This window comes from Tenrec ecaudatus, chromosome 10 (genome assembly GCF_050624435.1).
Source record: "Tenrec ecaudatus isolate mTenEca1 chromosome 10, mTenEca1.hap1, whole genome shotgun sequence".
Classification (NCBI taxonomy): Eukaryota; Metazoa; Chordata; class Mammalia; order Afrosoricida; family Tenrecidae; genus Tenrec; species Tenrec ecaudatus.
Window position 1 is genome coordinate 6,959,914 of NC_134539.1, and position 18,550 is coordinate 6,978,463.

The 18,550-nt window shown below is 41.6% G+C and overlaps 1 protein-coding gene and 1 pseudogene across 3 annotated transcripts in view; one reads left to right on the plus strand and one right to left on the minus strand.

The window, feature by feature from the left end:
* JAK2 (Janus kinase 2) overlaps positions 1–18,550 on the plus strand; it is a 96,868-nt gene that overhangs the window by 43,302 nt on the left and 35,016 nt on the right. For 2 of the 3 annotated variants that reach the window (XM_075559887.1, XM_075559886.1), the window contains 4 exons: positions 3,678–3,801; positions 10,945–11,062; positions 12,814–12,959; positions 17,893–18,214. In XM_075559887.1, coding sequence (XP_075416002.1) covers positions 3,678–3,801; positions 10,945–11,062; positions 12,814–12,959; positions 17,893–18,214 — 710 coding nt within the window. Of the gene's footprint in view, positions 1–3,677; positions 3,802–10,944; positions 11,063–12,813; positions 12,960–17,892; positions 18,215–18,550 lie in introns of those variants that run through there. The other variant, XM_075559888.1, reaches the window with a different exon arrangement.
* Positions 1,832–2,161, minus strand: LOC142457801 (prothymosin alpha pseudogene; annotated as a pseudogene).

An 18,550-nucleotide genomic window follows, 5' to 3' on the forward strand; every position in this document is an offset into this window, starting at 1 on the left:
TCAAAATGGTTACTGCGTAACATGTATGGGAATCTGCATTTGTGCTCTACAAATGTCTAAGGATGACAAATATAAAGCACCAGGCATTGAAAAATTTGCTGCGTCAGCAGGATAGGGTGCCCACTTCATGAATAGGTTTGGCCTACTATGTTTGAGACAAAGAACAAAGATTTTCCAGAAATTGCCACAAGACCTTGAAGAAAAAATTATGTCATTCCAGTCATTTATTATAAAACAAAGAAGGATTTATAATTATGACCTGGTAGATATTGGGAATGTGGATGAAACTGCCATGACTTTTGATCTTCCAAGCAACAGAACTGTGGCAAGTTTAGGAGAAAAAAACATTTTTCTCAAAACCACAGGAAATTAAAAAAAACAAACCACTTTACAGTTCTATCATGTTTCGCTAATGGAACTAAGTTGCTGTTATTTTTAAAAGAAAGACCTTGTCTAAAAAGATCAATTTCTCACCAAGTATTACTGTGCGTGCATATGTTAAAGGCTGGCTGGATGAAGACGGAACTAAAAAATGGCTGGAAGAAATTTGGAACCGACCACCAGGAGCCAGCCTTAAAGAAAAAGCCATCGTTACTTGTTTGGGATATGTTCAGATGACATAAAAAAATTGGCAAAATCTAGTAAAGTTACTTTAGCCATTATTCCAGGTGGGCTTACATCTGTACTGCAGCCTCTGGATGTATCTTTGAATAAGCTTTTTAAAGACCATGTGTGAAGGATGTGGCATGAATGGATGTCATCTGGTGAAGCCCGACTAACAAAAGGAGGAAATCTCATCAAGCCTGACTGACATAGAGTTAATAGCAGAGTGGGTTCGAGCTGCATGGGAAGACATTCCAGAAGACATGGTACGACGTGCATTCCAGAAATGTAGTATTAGGAATGCTATGGACGTCAGTGAAGACTGTGCTTTGTATGAAAATGACAGCAGTGATGGTGATGACGGCGATCTCAGTGAGGACAGCCTCTATAATGACCTCACACCAGCTGAAGCTCTGCATTGGGATACGGGTGATGATGAGGAATCCAGTTTTGAAGGATTTTAACTTTACATTTTAGCTTGGTTGCTGATTGAGCTCAGGGAATAAATAGTACTCTTAAGGTATCATTGTTGATACCTTATTGTTTTTTTTAGAACTCAGCAAAATAAAATTCCGCTTTATTGTTGGACAACATTGCTTCACACATACGTCAAACAGGCCCCCCCAAAATAAATAGCAACTTCATAGACAAAAAATAGGAAAAAAAGAAGAAATCTTTATCTTTGGCCTTTTGAACCATCTCATACAAACCAACTACTTATAGTGCAGCTAAGTACATACACAAAAACAGTTACTGGAATGCTCGGAATAAGATTGTATTTTTTTGTTGTTTTTGCTTTTTTTATAAGATTTTTTTCTCCTTTGAGATAATGAACATGGTCACACCACAAGTAGAGTCAGACGTAGGACAGAGAATGCTCCAAAGATGTCTGACCCCTACCAATATGTACAAAAATATAAAATGTAACAAATATACAAATATACAATATAACAAATATACAAACAAATTTTCCTTTTTAAAGTACTTTTAAGAAAAAAAGCAGGGCCCGAGAAGTTTTAGTTATTTTTGCCTCCCCTGTTACAAATTCACGGTGTGGTTTTGGTGGGGTGGTGGTGTCTGCAGTGGTGCAGCTCAGGTGGGTGGGGTGGGACTCTTACTCGAAGGTGACCACGTTTAGATTCTGAGACAGGAAGTGGAGGGTGAGTAGGTCATGGTGGCCTTTGTGTTTGTGTTTTGTTGTTTTAAGTTGAACTTTTCCTTTTGCTGTCTAGTCATCGTCAGTCTTCTGCTTCTTGCTGTCCACATCGGCATCCTCCGCATCTTCAGCTGCCCGTTTGCCTGTAGCTGCGTCAGCCTCCTCATCCGCATCTTCTTCTTTGCCATCACCTTCCTCCTCTTCATCCTCCTCTTCCCCACCTTCTTCCTCTTCTTCGTCTACCTCATTGTCAGCTTCCTGTTCCCCCCATGTTCCTCATTAGTGTTCCCGTTGGCGGGGGGGGGCTCTCTCCCATTTTCTGCCCCCCCCCACCACTTCCTTCTTCTCCTTTAAGTCCTTGGTGGTGATCTTGGAGCTGGTGTCCATGGCCACGTCTGACATGGTGGGGCACGCTGGTGATCCCGTACAGCGGATGACAAAGAGAGTTCCGGGACTCTGGCGAGGGCGCTGCGGGAGTCCACAGCAGTGCAGCTGAGGTGGCTGCGGGGAGGGGAGCCCAGGAACAGTGCAAAGATGGCTTTTCAGAGCAGCCAGTGGGGCTACCTTATTGTTTTGTTGAACCTATTTTCCACTTACTGTGCTGGTTTACTAATGTTAAATGACTTGTTGTCCTTTATGTTTTTTATTTAAAATAAATACTTAAATACATTACCCTACTGATGTCTCAATTTTTAGTAATTTTATTTTCATTTGTTTTGATTATTGAAACTCACCAATAGCTTCTGCATTTTCCACCCTAGGCTTATACTCAAGTCAGCCAGTTTTTCTGGTTTACCAGGTAGTAATTAGGTACCTTGGCTTATACTTGGGTCAGCTTATATTCGAGTATATATGGTATATTCCTGCTCATTCTTTTGGGCAATTCCTGCTGTTTCCCCTGTTAGTGCCCTTTGTATCCACTCTAAATTGGTTGTAGAAAAGCTGGTTCCATTCTGCCAGAGGCAATGGAGGCAACCTGAGAAGGGCATTCATGCCTCCAATTAATGTGATTTATTAAGGAAGTAACAGGCCCGTGGCTTGGGATGAGGATCTACTTAGAAGTAACAGGATATAGTTCTGGAGACAGATGCAACTTTTCAGTCAGGACATCTTCTGACCGAGACATCTCTCAGCTTCTTCTTGGCCACTCCCCTAGGCAGGTAGCCCTTCTCTCAGCCTAGCCTTGTTAAGGCACGTGTCAGCAGCACTTTAACTCCTTCCCAAAATATTTTTGAAAATTTTGATCTGCACATTTCAAAAAAAAATTTTAATATAATTTTATTGGGGGCTCTTACCGCTTTTAAAACAATCCATACTTCAGTTGTATCAAGCATATTTGTACATATGTTGCCATCATTTTCTAAACATTTACATTCTATGATTGCACATTTTAAATCAATAGTGAATATTTTTTATCAAGAACATAAATAGTTGGGTTGGAAGTAAAAAAATGTAAATAGTGCAAGGGCTATGTCATTACTGGTGTGTTGTATAAAACATGACATTTTTAAATAAAGCTTTTCTTTCAGTAGTATCCAATGACTTTTAAATATTTTAATCATTTGATGCCCTTTGTGTCTGTTACCAAAACACAAACATGAATGGACTTTCACCTCTAATTAGAGGAAACTTGCTAATTTGGATTATCCTTCTGCAGAAGACAGCAAACCAAAGTGGACAAAATGTCTTTTCAAAGATCTCTGCATAGGTCTTGGAAACCATCTTTAAGGAATAGAAAGAGAAAAGATATTTGATTAAGAATTCAGTAGGATGTGGTGTTATACCAAACGATTTAGACTGCTATTACATTTTGTTCTGATTTTAAGAATTGTTAGTGCAACCTCATTACTAATTTTAGATGTTATGTAAGTGTGTTTTTAACGATCGATAATTATTTATTTTTCTGCTTCTCTGCCAGGTATCACTCCTGTGTATCATAATATGTTTGCTTTAATGAGTGAAACGGAAAGAGTCTGGTATCCGCCCAACCATGTCTTCCATATTGATGAGTCAACGAGGCACACTGTACTCTACAGAATAAGGTACTTTCTACAGTAAGATCCCAAAGTCACTGACTGCATGGGGAACGAAAATGGGGGAAATGACCAAGTATGTGTTTTAATTGTGAGGTATTTAAGCCAGAGATCAAACCCCATTATTAGCATGAACTCTTCTTTATTTAAGATTGTTTACTAAGGACATGTCTACAATGAAATGTCTTCATAGAATGCTCCGAGAATAAAGCCATGTTAGTGGGATATGACTTTATCACTTATGATTATAGAAGGAAGGATGAGAATGACTTTTTACTAACAAAATTCTGTGTGTTTAGAGTACTGCTGATTTTCTATGAAATTTGATATTTTGGATAATAAAATACAATCTCACATCCATTCTTATAAATGAAATGAATAAAAGCTATCAAAGGATATTTCATATTATCTTTAATAATTCCTTCTTCCAGTTATTTATAGACTATTCTTTATTTCCCTTATTGCATCAGCAGGGATTCTGACAAAAAAGATCATAAGTAGCTGCCATTGAGTTGACGCCCACTCTTGGGTACAACCCCTCTTGTATCAGAGTGGAGCTGTGCTCCCTGGGGCTCTAAGTGACTGCCTACGTTGTCAGAAGTAGCTTCTGAGATGCCTCTAAATCTCACCCTCACTGCCTTAGAATAGATGCTGACTCGTTGCGACCCTCTAGGACAGAGCACAACTGCCCCTGTGGGTCTCTGAGACGGTAACTCTTCAGGGAACTTGAAAGCCTTCCCTGCTCCCACTACAACCTTTCCAATAGCCACGAAGTGTGTGAGCCATCTGCGCCACTCAGGGACTACACGTTGTTTAATACCTGTGACGTCTAGAACTGAACCCTTACATTTATAACAAAGGTGCCAAAACGGCTCAATGGGAAACAAAAAGACTGATTGTTTTCAACTCCTTATTGTGAATTAGGTGAAGGTTTACAGAGCAGCTCATCAGTTTTACACTCAAAAATTTGTACACATTTAGTTTCATTGCAATCCCTGTAATGTCACATCATTTATTCTGCACATTCCGTTTCCTTCTGCATTTTTCCCCTAACCCTCTGAACTTTGTCCTTGAGTAAATGTTGCCCTTTTGATCTTAAAAGTAGTTGATTGTTCTATCCTAGAGGTGAATTCCGTTCTTACTCTGAAGGGTGACCAAGCGTTATAGTGTTGGGGTCCCACCTGTCACTTTGTGACCAGTGAGCCTGGTTTCCTGTGTGGTTTTGAGTTTTATTTCACATTTCCTTCCCACTCTACCCAGGACCTTCTAATGTGATCCTTTTCAGAGCAGTTGGTGGTATTTGCTGGGCAGCATCTAGTTCATCTGCTCTCAGGATTGTAGAAACTGGTCCATTAGACTTGTTTCCACATTTATTTTCATTTTCATCACTCTTCTTTCCTCCAGACAGGGAGAGGCCAGTGGTTGCACCTTAGACAGCTGCTCAGGCGCTTGTAAGACTCCAGACTCTGCTCGACCAAGTAGGATGCAGAGCATTGTCTTTGTGAACTATGTGAGGCCAGTAGACCTTTGTGTCCCCAGGATGATTGTTCTGTTTCCCATAACTTTGTCCCTGTATGCTCCATTACATGCATGGGTGCATTTGCAGCAAAGATAACTACACATATACAAATACCAACTATCAAATCAAAATCTCTGTATGTTCCTGGGCATACTTCCATTCTCCCTCCCACACCTGTTGAGTCTGCATACCTATCTCAGGATTTACTGGGCAGATCTGTACATTTGAAGGTTTGTGCACAAATAGTGTTTGACACTGTTGACTTGAACTCTTGCAAACTTCCTGATGTCTTGTCCTGTCTCCATCGTTTTATGCCCAGTTCTCATTCACTTGTTAACACCTGTCTACCCTCTGGTCTGTGGCTTCCCTGCCCTCCCTTGCCCTCTCACCTCTAATAACCATCAAAATGTTTCTTTTAGTGTGAAAACCTTTTCTAATAGTGATCTCATACTCTTTTCCACCATTTGTGATGGACTAATTTCCCTCAGTTGACTTCCTATGGGCAGGAGGCTGGCTGGTGTAATAGGGTGACTCCAGGCACTTGGGCAACTAGGTCTGCTGACCCACTGACCTAACACTGAGTATCTTCAAGGAGAGGCTTGTAATGGAGTAGCATGCCTTTTGGGCATTTATTGGCCTCCCTAAGAGAACTTTTAGGGCAGAAGCCAAGGGGTCTGTTGTTGAAAGGCTGAAGACCAGAGAGAGGCCAGTTTATGTACAGAGTGAGAAGAGGCTGTGCTGTCTGAAGGCCTGTGTCCTCTGCATTTGTAACCTGTTAACTTCCTTAATAAGTACGACCACAGTGAGTATTGCCTGTGACCTTTGTGGGCCAGTGCAGTGAATTATCTAACATATCTGAAAGTAGAGAGTTCCGGGGAGGGTCAGTTGGTGGTAGAACTGGTGAGAAGGTTGGAGCGTGTAGGCAGGCTTGACTCCACCTCCTAGGAATTGGCTTTGGGCGATGCAACCATTGGAGTTGCGCCTTGAGCTGCCTCTCCACGGGAGCAGGATGCGCCTGTCTATTCCTGGAAAGTTTTCAAGTCTTGGAAACCCAAAGAGGCAATTCTTCTCTGCCCTGTAGGGTTGCCATGAGTCAGAATTGACTCACTGGCAGTGAGGTTGGAGTTTAGTTTTCTCTCTTGTGAAGTTAGAGGCGTCAGACCCACACCCCTGGCATACTTCATTTTATTCCTAAATCCAAAGCAACCAGTATTCCTACATGTAAATTGGACTATATCAAAATTAAAATATTTTGTGCTTCACAAGACATGGAAAAAGTGAAAAGATAACCACAGAATTGGCAAAATTAGTTACAAGTCATATAGCTGATAAAAATTTGCATCCAGAATATATGAGAGATTTCAGAAAGCTCATGGGAAAATTCTATTTTAAGAATTAACTCATATTAATGTTTACAGCTTAGTATTAAAAAGAAAAAGTATCTCCATTACAAATAGGCAAAGTGCTTAAATATATATTTTTCCAAAGATGACACGTAGGCAGGTGACCAGTACGCCTGTGAAAAGGGGCTCACCATCAGTAGTCACTAGGGGAATGAAAATCAGAACGATGGTGAGGTGCCACTTCATAACTCCTCCCAGCCCCTGTTGCTGTCCTGGAGTCTGTTTAGACTCAAAAGCAGGCCTCTAGGGCTGACAGGGACTGCCTCGGACCAGGGTTTCCTAGGCTGTACTCGTTACAGGAGCAGGTCACCAAGCCTTTCTCTCCAGGAACGGCTGGTGCATTCCAACAGGTGGCCTTTTGGTGAGCTGTCGGTGCTCCTTTCACCCCCACTTGGATAGGCAGGCATAACAAGTGTTGCTGGAGATGCAGAGAGATTGGAATCCTTATCTGGCAGGGGGAGGATAAAGCGGGCTGTCGCTTTGGAAAACAATTCTGCACTTCCTTGAAAAGTTACCATGTGACCCAGCAATTCCACTTCTAGGAAAAGAAACACTTCCCAAACACATCCAATGCCCCAGCCCCTGTCTATGGCTCGTCATCACAGCATTGTTGCTCATAATCATGAATGGAAACAGGCAAAATGTCCATCAACGCATGAATGGCTAAGCTCTGTGGTGTGTCCCTGTAGCAGCCACGCCAACCCGTGCTGTGGCATGGACAGATGTGGTCAGCCTGATGCCACCTGAAAGAATCTAGACAGACTGGACCCTGTAGTACCTGGTTCCATGCATGTAAAATGTTCAGAACAGGAGGCTTTATGCAATGACTTATCTGTTCACAACAGGAAGATTTATTAAACAGAACGATTAATAGCTTAGTACTGAGATGTGGGTATTAGGAATTAGGATAAATGCTCATGGGTATAGAGTTTCTCTCAGGGGAGACACGATGTTCTAAAATGAGAATTTTGTGATATTGTATAACCTTGTGAATATGCTCAAGCAGCAGCAACAACCTACCAAAGTGTACAGACTATGGAACTTAAATATCATCTGAATGATTGCTTTAGAAGTTAATGATTTATTTATTTGTTTAGTAGCCCAACTCTTAACCCATTGCACCACCAGGGGTTATAGGATTTTTTCACTTATTTGAAGGAAAAGATTTTAACTTCCATTTCTTCAAAGGCTCGATTGCTTATTTTCTTACCCAATCAGCATCTTAAGATTTCTCTACTTATGTTAATGGATTTTAAAATAAGATAATTTTATTAGGGGATCATACAACTCTTATCACAATCCATACATACATAAATTGTGTAGAGCACATTTGTACATTCATTACCTTCATCATTCTCAAAACATTTGCTCTCCACTTAAACCCTTGGCATCAGCTCCTCATTTTTCCCCTCCCTCCCCCCTCCATCATGAACCTTTGATAATTTATAAATTATTATTTTGTCATATCTTACACTGTCCAAGGTCTCCCTTCACCCACTTCTCTGTTGTCCATTCCCAGGGAGGAGGTTATATGTAGATCCTTGTAATTGGTTCCCCTTTCCAACCTACCCTCTATTCCCCCCTTCCGGTATCACCGCTTACACCACTGGTCCTGAAGTGATCATCCATCCTGGATTCCCTGTGTTTCCAGTTCCTATCTGTACCAGTGTACATCCTCTGGTCTAGCCAGATTTGTAAGGGTAGAATTGGGATCATAATAGTGGGTGGGGAGGAGGCATTTAGGAACTAGAGGAAAGTTGTATGTTTCATCATTGCTACATCGCACCCTAACTGGCTCATCTCCTCTCCATGATCCTTCCAGAAGGGCATGCCCAATTGCCTACAGATGGGTTTTGGGTCTCCACCCAGCACTTCTCCTTATTCACAATGGTATGACTTTTTGTTCTGATGATGCCTGATACATGATCCCTTTGATACCTCGTGATCACACAGGCTGGTGTGCTTCTTCCATGTGGGCTTTGTTGCTTCTGAGCTAGATGGCCACTTGTTTACCTTCAAGCCTTTAAGACCCCAGATGCTATATCATTTGATAGCTGGGCACTGTCAGTTTTCTTCACCATATTTGCTTAGGCACCCATTTGTCTTCAGTGATTGTATCTGGGAGGTAGCATATAGTGATATGATTTTTGTTCTTTGATGCCTGATAACAGATCCCTTCAGCAACTGTGATCACGCAGACTGGTGTACTTCTTCCATGTGGGCTTTTGCTTCTGAGCTAGATGGCCGCTTGTTTATCTTCAAGCCTTTAAGGCCCCAGATACTATATCTTATGATAGCCAGGCACCATCAGCTTTCTTCACCATATTTGTTATGCACCTACTACTTTGTCTTCAGCGATTGTGTTGGGAAGGTGAGCATCATGGAATGCCAGTTTAATAGAACCAAGTATTCTTGTATTGAGGGAGTACTTGAGTGGAGGCCCAATGTCCATCTGCTACCTTAATACTAAACCTATACATATGTGCACATAGATCTATTTCCCCATCCTCATATATAAATCTATTTACATATGTACATGCCTTTATTTAGACCTCTATAAATGCCCTTTGCCTCCTAGCTCTTTACTCTATTTCCTTTTACTTTACTCATGTCCCATTATCATGTTCACCCTTCATTTGGGTTTCAGTAATTCCTCTTGGTTACATTACCCTTGGTCACATCCTACCAGGCCTCCTACACCTTCCTCACCACCAATTTGGATCACTTTTTGTTCCCTTATCCCTGGGTTTGTTAACACCAATTCCTTTCCCCCAAAACCTCCCTCTCTCCCATGTCCCCCTGGAACTGTCAGTCCTGTTGTTTTCTCCTCCAGATTGTTCATCCAGCCTATCTTATTTAGACAGACCTGCAGAGATAATAACATGTATAGAAACAAGACAGAGCAAAATCAAGCAACCAAATAAAACAACAACAAAAGCCAATGACAACAAAACAAAACACAACAACAATAAAGAAAAGCTTGTGGTTAGTTCAAGGGCTGTTTGTTGGCCTTTAGGAGTGTTTTCCAGTCTAGTTTGATGGGACACCAAGCCCTAGCCCAAAGTATATTTTTGGTATTCCTGGGGACTTCATTGCTCATTTCCCCTTGCTGTTCATTTCCACGCCCTTAATATTTTGCCTTGGTATGGTGGAATCAGATCGGGTAGAATTCCTGTGCTGTGTCAACGTTGTTGTCCACTGTAGGGTTATGGGTCAATGAGGGATGTCGTGTCTTATAGTGGGGCCGGCCATATGGTCTTCTCTGTAAATTGACTGCTCTGAGCAGGAATATCGTCCTCAAGGCTTGGTAGGCCAGGATGTGCTCCACTTTCTCTTCCTCCCGCTTCATTTGCTTCCGTGTGCTCTGATCAAACATGTCCCTCTCCCGGAGCTGCAGCTTCAGTGCTGTCCTTTGAAATAAATTCTTTTGGGGGGAGGGACTAGTGTCCACATAGTTGGGATTGGGGCCGGCCCCTCAGACCTCTTCACTGGTTCCCTACTCCATGATGGCATGTTGCATTCATATCTTGGAGCACTGGGTTGAAGTCTGGTCCCTCTTTCCCTGTGGAGATATAAAAAAATACCCTCCCCTTGGGTGGGTTAGTGCCCTGCTTCCCTGCTACCCATTTCTTTGTGTTTTTTTTCTCCTTTCCCCCCTGTTAATGGATTTTAACTTTAAAAAATGTTTTGTAAATATTTAATTTCTCCATTTTCCTGTGTCCTGTAAAAACTTCTGCATGCTGGGCGTAGAAGACAGTATCTTTCTTTCTCTTTAAAGTTTTATTGGCTCTTCATCCACATGCCATACAATTCAATAGTCCAATCATATCAAGAAGAGTTGTACAAAGTATATTCATTTCCATTACTTCTGTTCTTGTGGTGTCCTTGGGTGAAGCAAATGGTTAACACACTTCACAGCTCACCGGTGGTTTAAGTCCATCAGAGGAGCCTTTGGAAAAAAGTCCTGGTAATCCACTTGTAAAAAATTAGCTGTTGAAAATAGATGGAGCACAGCTCTGCTCCCCCACATGTGAGGTTGCCCTGAGGTGCAGTCAACTCAACAACAACTTACTGATTTTTTTTTACTGGTTTCTATGTTCCTTGTGCTCTATGCTCATGTAAACTGGGCTTTCTGATTACCGGGTAATGCCATTCAGTACACTGCCCGTAGATAACGTTTATACAGAATGTTTCAAGTTCAACTGACTGGAGGCTCTCACTGTCTGGTAGGTTTTACTTTCCTCATTGGTACTGTCATGGAAGCAACAGAACCTACCGGCACGGGATAGCTCGAGGCGCCGAAGCACCCCTTCTGGATGACTTCGTCATGTCTTACCTCTTTGCTCAGGTAAGGCTCTCTGATCTTATTTGTACTCTTAAATAAATAGTGCCTTGCCATGCAGATAATACGGGAAAGTTTCACATTCGAGACAATTGCTTGTTCTGCCTTGCACAGCTAGTGAGGTAGCAAAATTGAGCCTTTTTCTCATGAATCTTTAATCCCTTGTTTTATGGATCATGGAGTCTGTTTGATTTTCTTACATAACTTAATTTGGTCCTTTTGACTTTTCTCTTTTGGTTTTAGTACCTTAGACTATTTTAAGGACTTTACAAAACTGGACTTATGTACAGCATGGTTCATACAGTTGTAAACCCAAACCATACCCACTGCTGTGGAGTTGATTCCAATCCATAGCGACCCTATGGGGCAGAGTCAAGCTGCTCCCAAAGGCTCTGAGGCTGTAAATCTTTCAGGGTCGGTTTTGATTTCGTGCTTGTGATTGCTTTCCTGTTTGGCTTGCAGACTGCAGATATAAACTTCTTATGTTCCTTGCTGTCAGACATCTCTGTGGCTTGTGGATGATGCATCAGGCTGCTGACTCTCAGGGTGGCTATTCGAGCTCACCAGCCACTCCACAGAAAAAGACCAGGCCACCTGCTCCTGTGAAGATTTACCATCTCAGAAACCCTACATTGAGTTGCTATGAATGTACATCGTCCCATGGCAAGGGAAACTAAGGAGATTAAGGAATGATAGTGTAAAATGGTGTATTTTGGCTCCTAGGACCTCAGGGGACTTTCTACTCCCATTAAGATGTATAGTCTTGCAAACCCATGGGAGTAGTTCTACCCTGTCCCATAGGGTTCCTATGAGTCAGAATTGGCTCGATGGCAGTTAATTAGGTTTTTTTGGTTTTCATCAGTAACTTAAATGGGTACTGTATTTCTCCACCTTATTGTATAATGTTTACGTGCATATAATATACATACTAAGCATAGGAAACTAATGCATGATGGGGTTGCATGATCTGCAAAAACCCTATACCTCATAATGCAGGTGTTTCTTGTCTAAAAGCACAGCATGTCGTTGCGCATGTTTTCAGGACTGTTCTAATAGATTCTTGGTGTATCCATAGCTTCTAGGATCATGTCATTCAAGGGCATCTGCAGTGTGAGCGTCCTTATTTCCAAGTTGTAATCTTCTCTTTAATCATCTACTCCAGCCAAATTAGCTGTCCTCTCGAGCATACCTTCTACTTGTTTTTTATTATCCCTTCTTTTCATCCTGTCAGAATTGTCTTTATCTTTAAAGACTACACCAAATCTTCCATCTTGCATTTAACCTTCCCAGATTACTTGAACTGAATATGATCTTAATTTCTTTTAAGTTCCTGAAACATCTGTTATGCAACACTTCTTATATTACAATTATTTTTTATATGTGTGTCCACCTGCCCTGCTGTACTTGAGTCTGTCTGTGTGAGGGCTGAGTCCATATCTTCTATTGCTTGATATTCAACACATTATTTAGTTTAATATGTGAATACATCTGGTATAATTAATGTTTTGGTAATTTTGATGATATAATTTGATGCTATAGGCTGATGTCTTATGTACTTTATAATTGGGAACCCAGTTTATCTCACTGTCCATTTAAAAAATAATTTTTGCCGAGCTTTATGATTAAATGATCAAAGTCAAGAGAAGAGCTCACGTCTCTCTTCCAAAGGCATACGTGTTCCAGAAAGCGTGTGATAGGTTAAGATGTGAGAGCAGCTACAAATGAGATTGTGAAATATACGGACCTTCTTCCTTTAGTGGCGGCATGATTTTGTGCACGGGTGGATAAAAGTCCCAGTGACTCATGAAACACAGGAAGAATGTCTTGGGATGGCAGTGCTAGATATGATGAGAATTGCCAAAGAAAAGGATCAGACCCCGCTGGCTGTCTACAACTCGATCAGGTAATCTCCTGCAGATCCCTGCACAGAAGCACGAACAGCGAGGTTTTTTGTGTGTCTTATTTGTACTCTCTGTGTGCTTGCACATATTGATGCTGTCTTAATCATCACAGTGGGGTATAGTCACTTCTCTGTGGACAACATGTACTGTGTGAGGTCTGAGGAAGTATTGAACAGGTTGGAGTACCACAGAAAAATCTCATCAATGCTCAGTACCCATTGTTATTTGAGTTAAAGACAAGGTGAGGTCGAGATTTAGGAAAGAAAACCTAGATGCTTATTTTCTTTGGTAGCACCTCAAACTGTCAGCATAAATCATGCTGCTGACTTGGTATCTCTAAAATGGCGGGTTTTTATTTGCATTGGAATCATTGGCGGTGTTGGTTAAAAGGAAAGATTCTCAAGAGATTTCCATTCAGTAAATGTGAGGTGAGACCCACAAATAGGAATATTTTTATTTCTGCACGAAGAATTCCAGTACAAGAGATAATCCACAGCTTCTGGCCTTCAAATAGTCTGTATATTGGTTTTTGAAAATCATGTCTCATATTTTTTTTGAAAACAGTGCTGCAGCCAGCCCCATTTTATGGCTATAAAATGGCTATTTTTTTAAGGTCTACATGACTAATATAAGAATGCTGTTTGATTTTTTTGTTGTTTCTTTTTGTGAAGACTAAATATGTCATACATATGACATACTTCTATATTAAAGTTTGAGGATATTCTCAATCTGGTTTAGACCTCCTTTTGCCCTTGTTTCTACAACTGGCCTTTGCTGAGTGCCTTCAGTGCAACTACATACACAATTTGCAGGGTATCACTTTTTCTATCTCCTCCTTTGGTTGAAAGCGCACTTTTTAGTGGAGAGGAAGCACTAAGGTGGAAGAAGGGGGAATACTGATGTCAGGGCAGGAGGAGGCAAAAGGAAACAGGCAAGCTCTAGGAAGCAAAGGCATAGATAGGGAGATTAACAGAAGTGTGCACTTATGCAAATACATTAATCCATAAAAATAGTGGTATGGGCCTATGTACACATATTTATAAGGCAATACACTGAAGCTGCAGATGGGCGTTGGGCCTCAGCTCATACCTCCCTTCAATACAAGAACACATTGTTCTAACAAATTGATATTCTGTGATGTCCCCCCCCCACACACACACATACACACATGATTGCTGAAGACAAATCGAGTGCATGAGTATATGTGGTGAAGACAGGATGGTGCCTGGCTATTAAAATATTTAGTGTCTGGGGTCTTAAAGGCTTGAAGTTAAACAATCAGCCATCCAACAGTGAAGCAACAAGCCCACATGGACGAAGCACACCAGCCCTTGAGATCGTGAGGTATCGGGGCTAGGCAACGGGTATCAGAAGATTCACAGCAAACAGTAAACAAACAAACAAACAAAAAATGCATTGGTAAGAATGGAATGGGGTTGGAGCAGAGACCCAAAGCCCATCTACGGACAATGGAGCATCGCCCAACAGAGGGGTCGCAGGGAGGGGCTGAGTCCATCAGGGTGCAGTAGAGCACTAATGGGGCACGCAATATACATCTGTTCCCTGGAGGCTTCCTCACCCTCTGCTTTCATGACCCCAGTGCCGCCTCTCAATCTACACTAGATGGAAGCATGTACATAGGTATAGTCAAGAGATAAAACTTACAACACATGGAACCCAGGAGCAGGAATGGGAATAGAGATACCAGAAGGGTAGGGGGAAGGGGGTGAGGAGTGGGGAGGGAGGGGGCCACTGATCACAATGAATAGCACATAACAACATACCCCCAGTCAGGGAAGAACAACAGAAACCAAAGGGGAAGGGAGATGGTGGTCGGAGTGAGATTTGAAAATAATGAACAATCTACATATATCAGGGGGCCACAAGGGTTGGGGTGGGGGGCAGGGAGGAGGAGCTGATCCCAAGGGTCAGTGGAAAGTAAATGTCTAGAAAAGGATGATGGGATACATGTACGAATATGTCAGATATAATTGATGTATGGGTTGTAGCAAGAGTTGTAAGAACCCCCAATAAAATGGAAGGAAAAAAAAGTTCATTTTTTTGTTTTTACATGTCTTTAAGATCTTATCACTACAGTATAGGCCATAGGATAAGATTTCAGGAACCCACTTGACTCTAGAAAAGTCCAAGGGAATCATCAAAATCACCATCTTTTAAAAAAGTAGTTTAAATGACAACTGTTATACGTTTTCTTAACATTTATATTTTTTAAGTGCAGAGGAATAAACACAAAACTTTTCTGCTTTTCTTTCACTCAGATAGAGATCCTTATAAAAGGATCTTCTGGGGAGAGGAGTTAGGGAGACTCATGAGTTTGATTTGACATTTTGGTTGAGGTGTTTCTGAAACACTCCAATTAAATGAGCAAGCTGACTGCACTGTGGGCCAGTATGGGTCTGCAGTTCAGAGATCATGACTAGAGTTCAAGACTGGGAAGTTATTTGCATAGAGAGTACTCACAGTGAAACGAGAAACCCAAACCAAACACATTGCCGATGAGTAGGTTCCAACTCGTAGCAACTCTTATTGCAAGCTCTAAGTCTTTATGGAAGCAGCCTGCCACAGCTTCCCCCTGCGGAACAGCTGATGGGCTCGAACTGCCCACCTTTCAGTGGAGTGCTGAACCATTTACTTCACCAGACCTCCTCATTAAGAAGAGGCCTTCCAATTGAGTCTTGAGAACTCCAATAGTTAATCCTGCGATGCTTTGCTGGAAGTGAGCAGGACTTGAAGCATATGCTGATAAAGATCAAGGAATGCAGCCTTTAGTGTGGATTGCAACTCAACGTGGAAAATTGGTGTTAGCCAGTGCGGCAATTGTGTCTGATCTGACCCCTCCACACAGAGGTGAATTGTGTAACAGAAAAGCAAGGGGAACAGAGCAATGAAGTCCCTGGGGAATACCAAAAATAGACTGTGAGGCCAGAGCATGGCACCCCATCAGGCTTGACTGGAAAACACTCGTAAAGGTCAACAAACGGACCTTGAACTATTTATAGGTTTTTCTTTTTGTTGTTGTTGTTTTGTTTTCTTTTGCTCTGTCTTGTTTTTATGCACATTATTATTTCTGCATGTCTATCTAAATAAGATAGGTGGGATAAACAATCCATAGGAGAAAACTATGGTTCCAACGGTTCTGGTTCTTGGGGGGACATGGGAGCGGAGGAGTTGGAAAGGAAGTGGGTGGTAACAAACCCAGGGACAAGGGAACAACAAATGATCTAAAATTGATGGTGAGGAGGGTATAGGAGGCCTGGTAGGGCTTGATCAAGGGCAATGTAACCTAGAGGAATTACTGAAACCCAAATGAAAGCTGAGCATGATAGTGGGACAAGAAGAAAGTAAAAGGAAATAGAGGAAATAACTAGGAGACAAAGGGCATGAATTTATAGAGGTCTAAATACAGGCATGTACATATGTTTATAGATTTTGATAGGGGGACTAGGTCTATGTACATATGATTAGAGGTTTAGTATTAAGGTAACAGGTGGACATTGGGCCTCCACTCAAGTACTCCCTCAATGCAAGAAAACTTTGTTCTATTAAACTGGCATTCCATGATGCTCACCTTCCTGACACGATCACTGAAGACAAATGTGTGCGTAAGCAAATGTAGTGAAGGAAGCAAATGGTGCTCAGCTATCAAAAGTTATAGTGTCCGGGGTATTAAAGGCTTGAAGATAAACAAGGGACCATCTAGCTGAGAAGCAACAAAGCCCACATGGATGAAGCACACCAGCCTATGTGATCATGAAATGCTGAAGGGATCAGTTATCAGGCATCAAAGACCCACAACAAAAAATCATATCTTTGTGAATGATGGGGAGTAGAGGCCCAAAGCCCATCTGTAGGCAATTGGACATCCCCTTAACAGAAGGGTGGCAGGGAGGAGATGAGCTAGTCAGGGTGCAGTATAGCAATGATAAAACATGCAAATTTCCTCTAGTTCTTAAGTGCCCCCCCCCACACTACTATTACAAATGCTACTTTACAAATCCAGTTAGACCAGAGCATGTACATGGGTCCGGATAAGAGCTGGAAACACAGGGAATCCAGGACAGATAAACTCCTCAGGACCAATATTGAGAGTATCCATACCAGGAGAGTAAGAATAAGGTGGGGGAGAAAGGGGGAACCGATCACAATGATCTACCTATAACCCCTTCCCAGGGGGATGGACAACAGAAAAGTGGGTGAAGGGGGATATCAGTCAGTGTGAGATATGAACAAATAATAATTTATAAATTATCAAGAGTTCATGAGGGAGGGTGTGAAAGGGGGGGGCATGAGAAGTTGATACCAAGGGTTCAAGTAGAAAGAAAATGTTTTGAAAATGATGATAGCAACAAATGTACAGATGTACTTGACACAATGGATGAATGTATGGATGGATTGTGATAAGGGGTGTGTGAGCCTCCAATAAAATGATTTTTTTAAATGGCGTTAGCAATATGGAGGTCTTTCTCGATTTTAGAAAGAGAAGGCTGTTTGGCACAGTGGAGCAGGAGTCAGGTTGGAGGATGCTGAGGGGTAAATGGAAATGGCTGCATGACAAGAGATGCCGTATTGAGCTGCTAACCACAAAGTCTGTGGTTCAAATGCACCAATTTCTGTAAGGGAGGAAGATGGGGCTGCTTGCCCCTGTAACGATGTAAAACCATAGAAGCCCAAAGAGGGAAGTTCTACTGTGTCCTACAGAGCAGCTACAAGTCAGCATGGACTCGATGGTAGTGTGCATGTATGTAGACACATCATCAAGGGAAATGTTATGATCACACATTTTCCCAGTGGTATTTATGTGAACTCTCTCTGCTTAACCACAACTGTGCCTAACTCATGGAGAACGGTGGTAAATTTCCTTAGGAATTGGATTTTCTAATTGGCTTTGTTTATCTGTGTACTCTTTCTCTTTAGCTACAAGACATTCTTACCAAAATGTGTTCGAGCAAAGATCCAAGAATATCACATTTTGACACGGAAGAGAATAAGATATAGGTTTCGCAGATTTATTCAGCAGTTCAGCCAATGCAAAGCCACTGCCAGAAACTTGAAACTTAAATATCTTATCAATCTGGAAACTCTTCAGTCTGCCTTCTACACAGAACAGTTTGAAGTGAAAGAACCTGGAAGAGGGCCTTCAGGTGAGGAGATTTTTGCAACCATTATAATAACTGGAAACGGTGGAATTCAGTGGTCAAGAGGGAAACATAAAGAAAGTGAGACACTGACAGAACAGGTAATCCTTGATACGTTCTTGTTCTTCTCTGTATGTTAAGTCGGATGGCGGTGGGAGCTAGTGATTGCAGTCATTTGAAACCTGGTCTTGTGCTTCTTGTCTCCTGATAAGGAGTGGGAGTTTTTAATGATCCGATGCCACCATGCCCCTTTATTCTTTTGTTTTTATTTTGCGTTTTTAATGACAAAATAATAAGTAATGATTTTCTTACTGATCCAGAAAAGGATTAAATTGTAAAAGTAAAGTATTTTTAAGGTAGCCTTGCCTCTCTTTGCACTATTAATTGATAACAGTAGCTCATTGTAAGATTTAATTAAATGGAGAAGTCATTTTAAT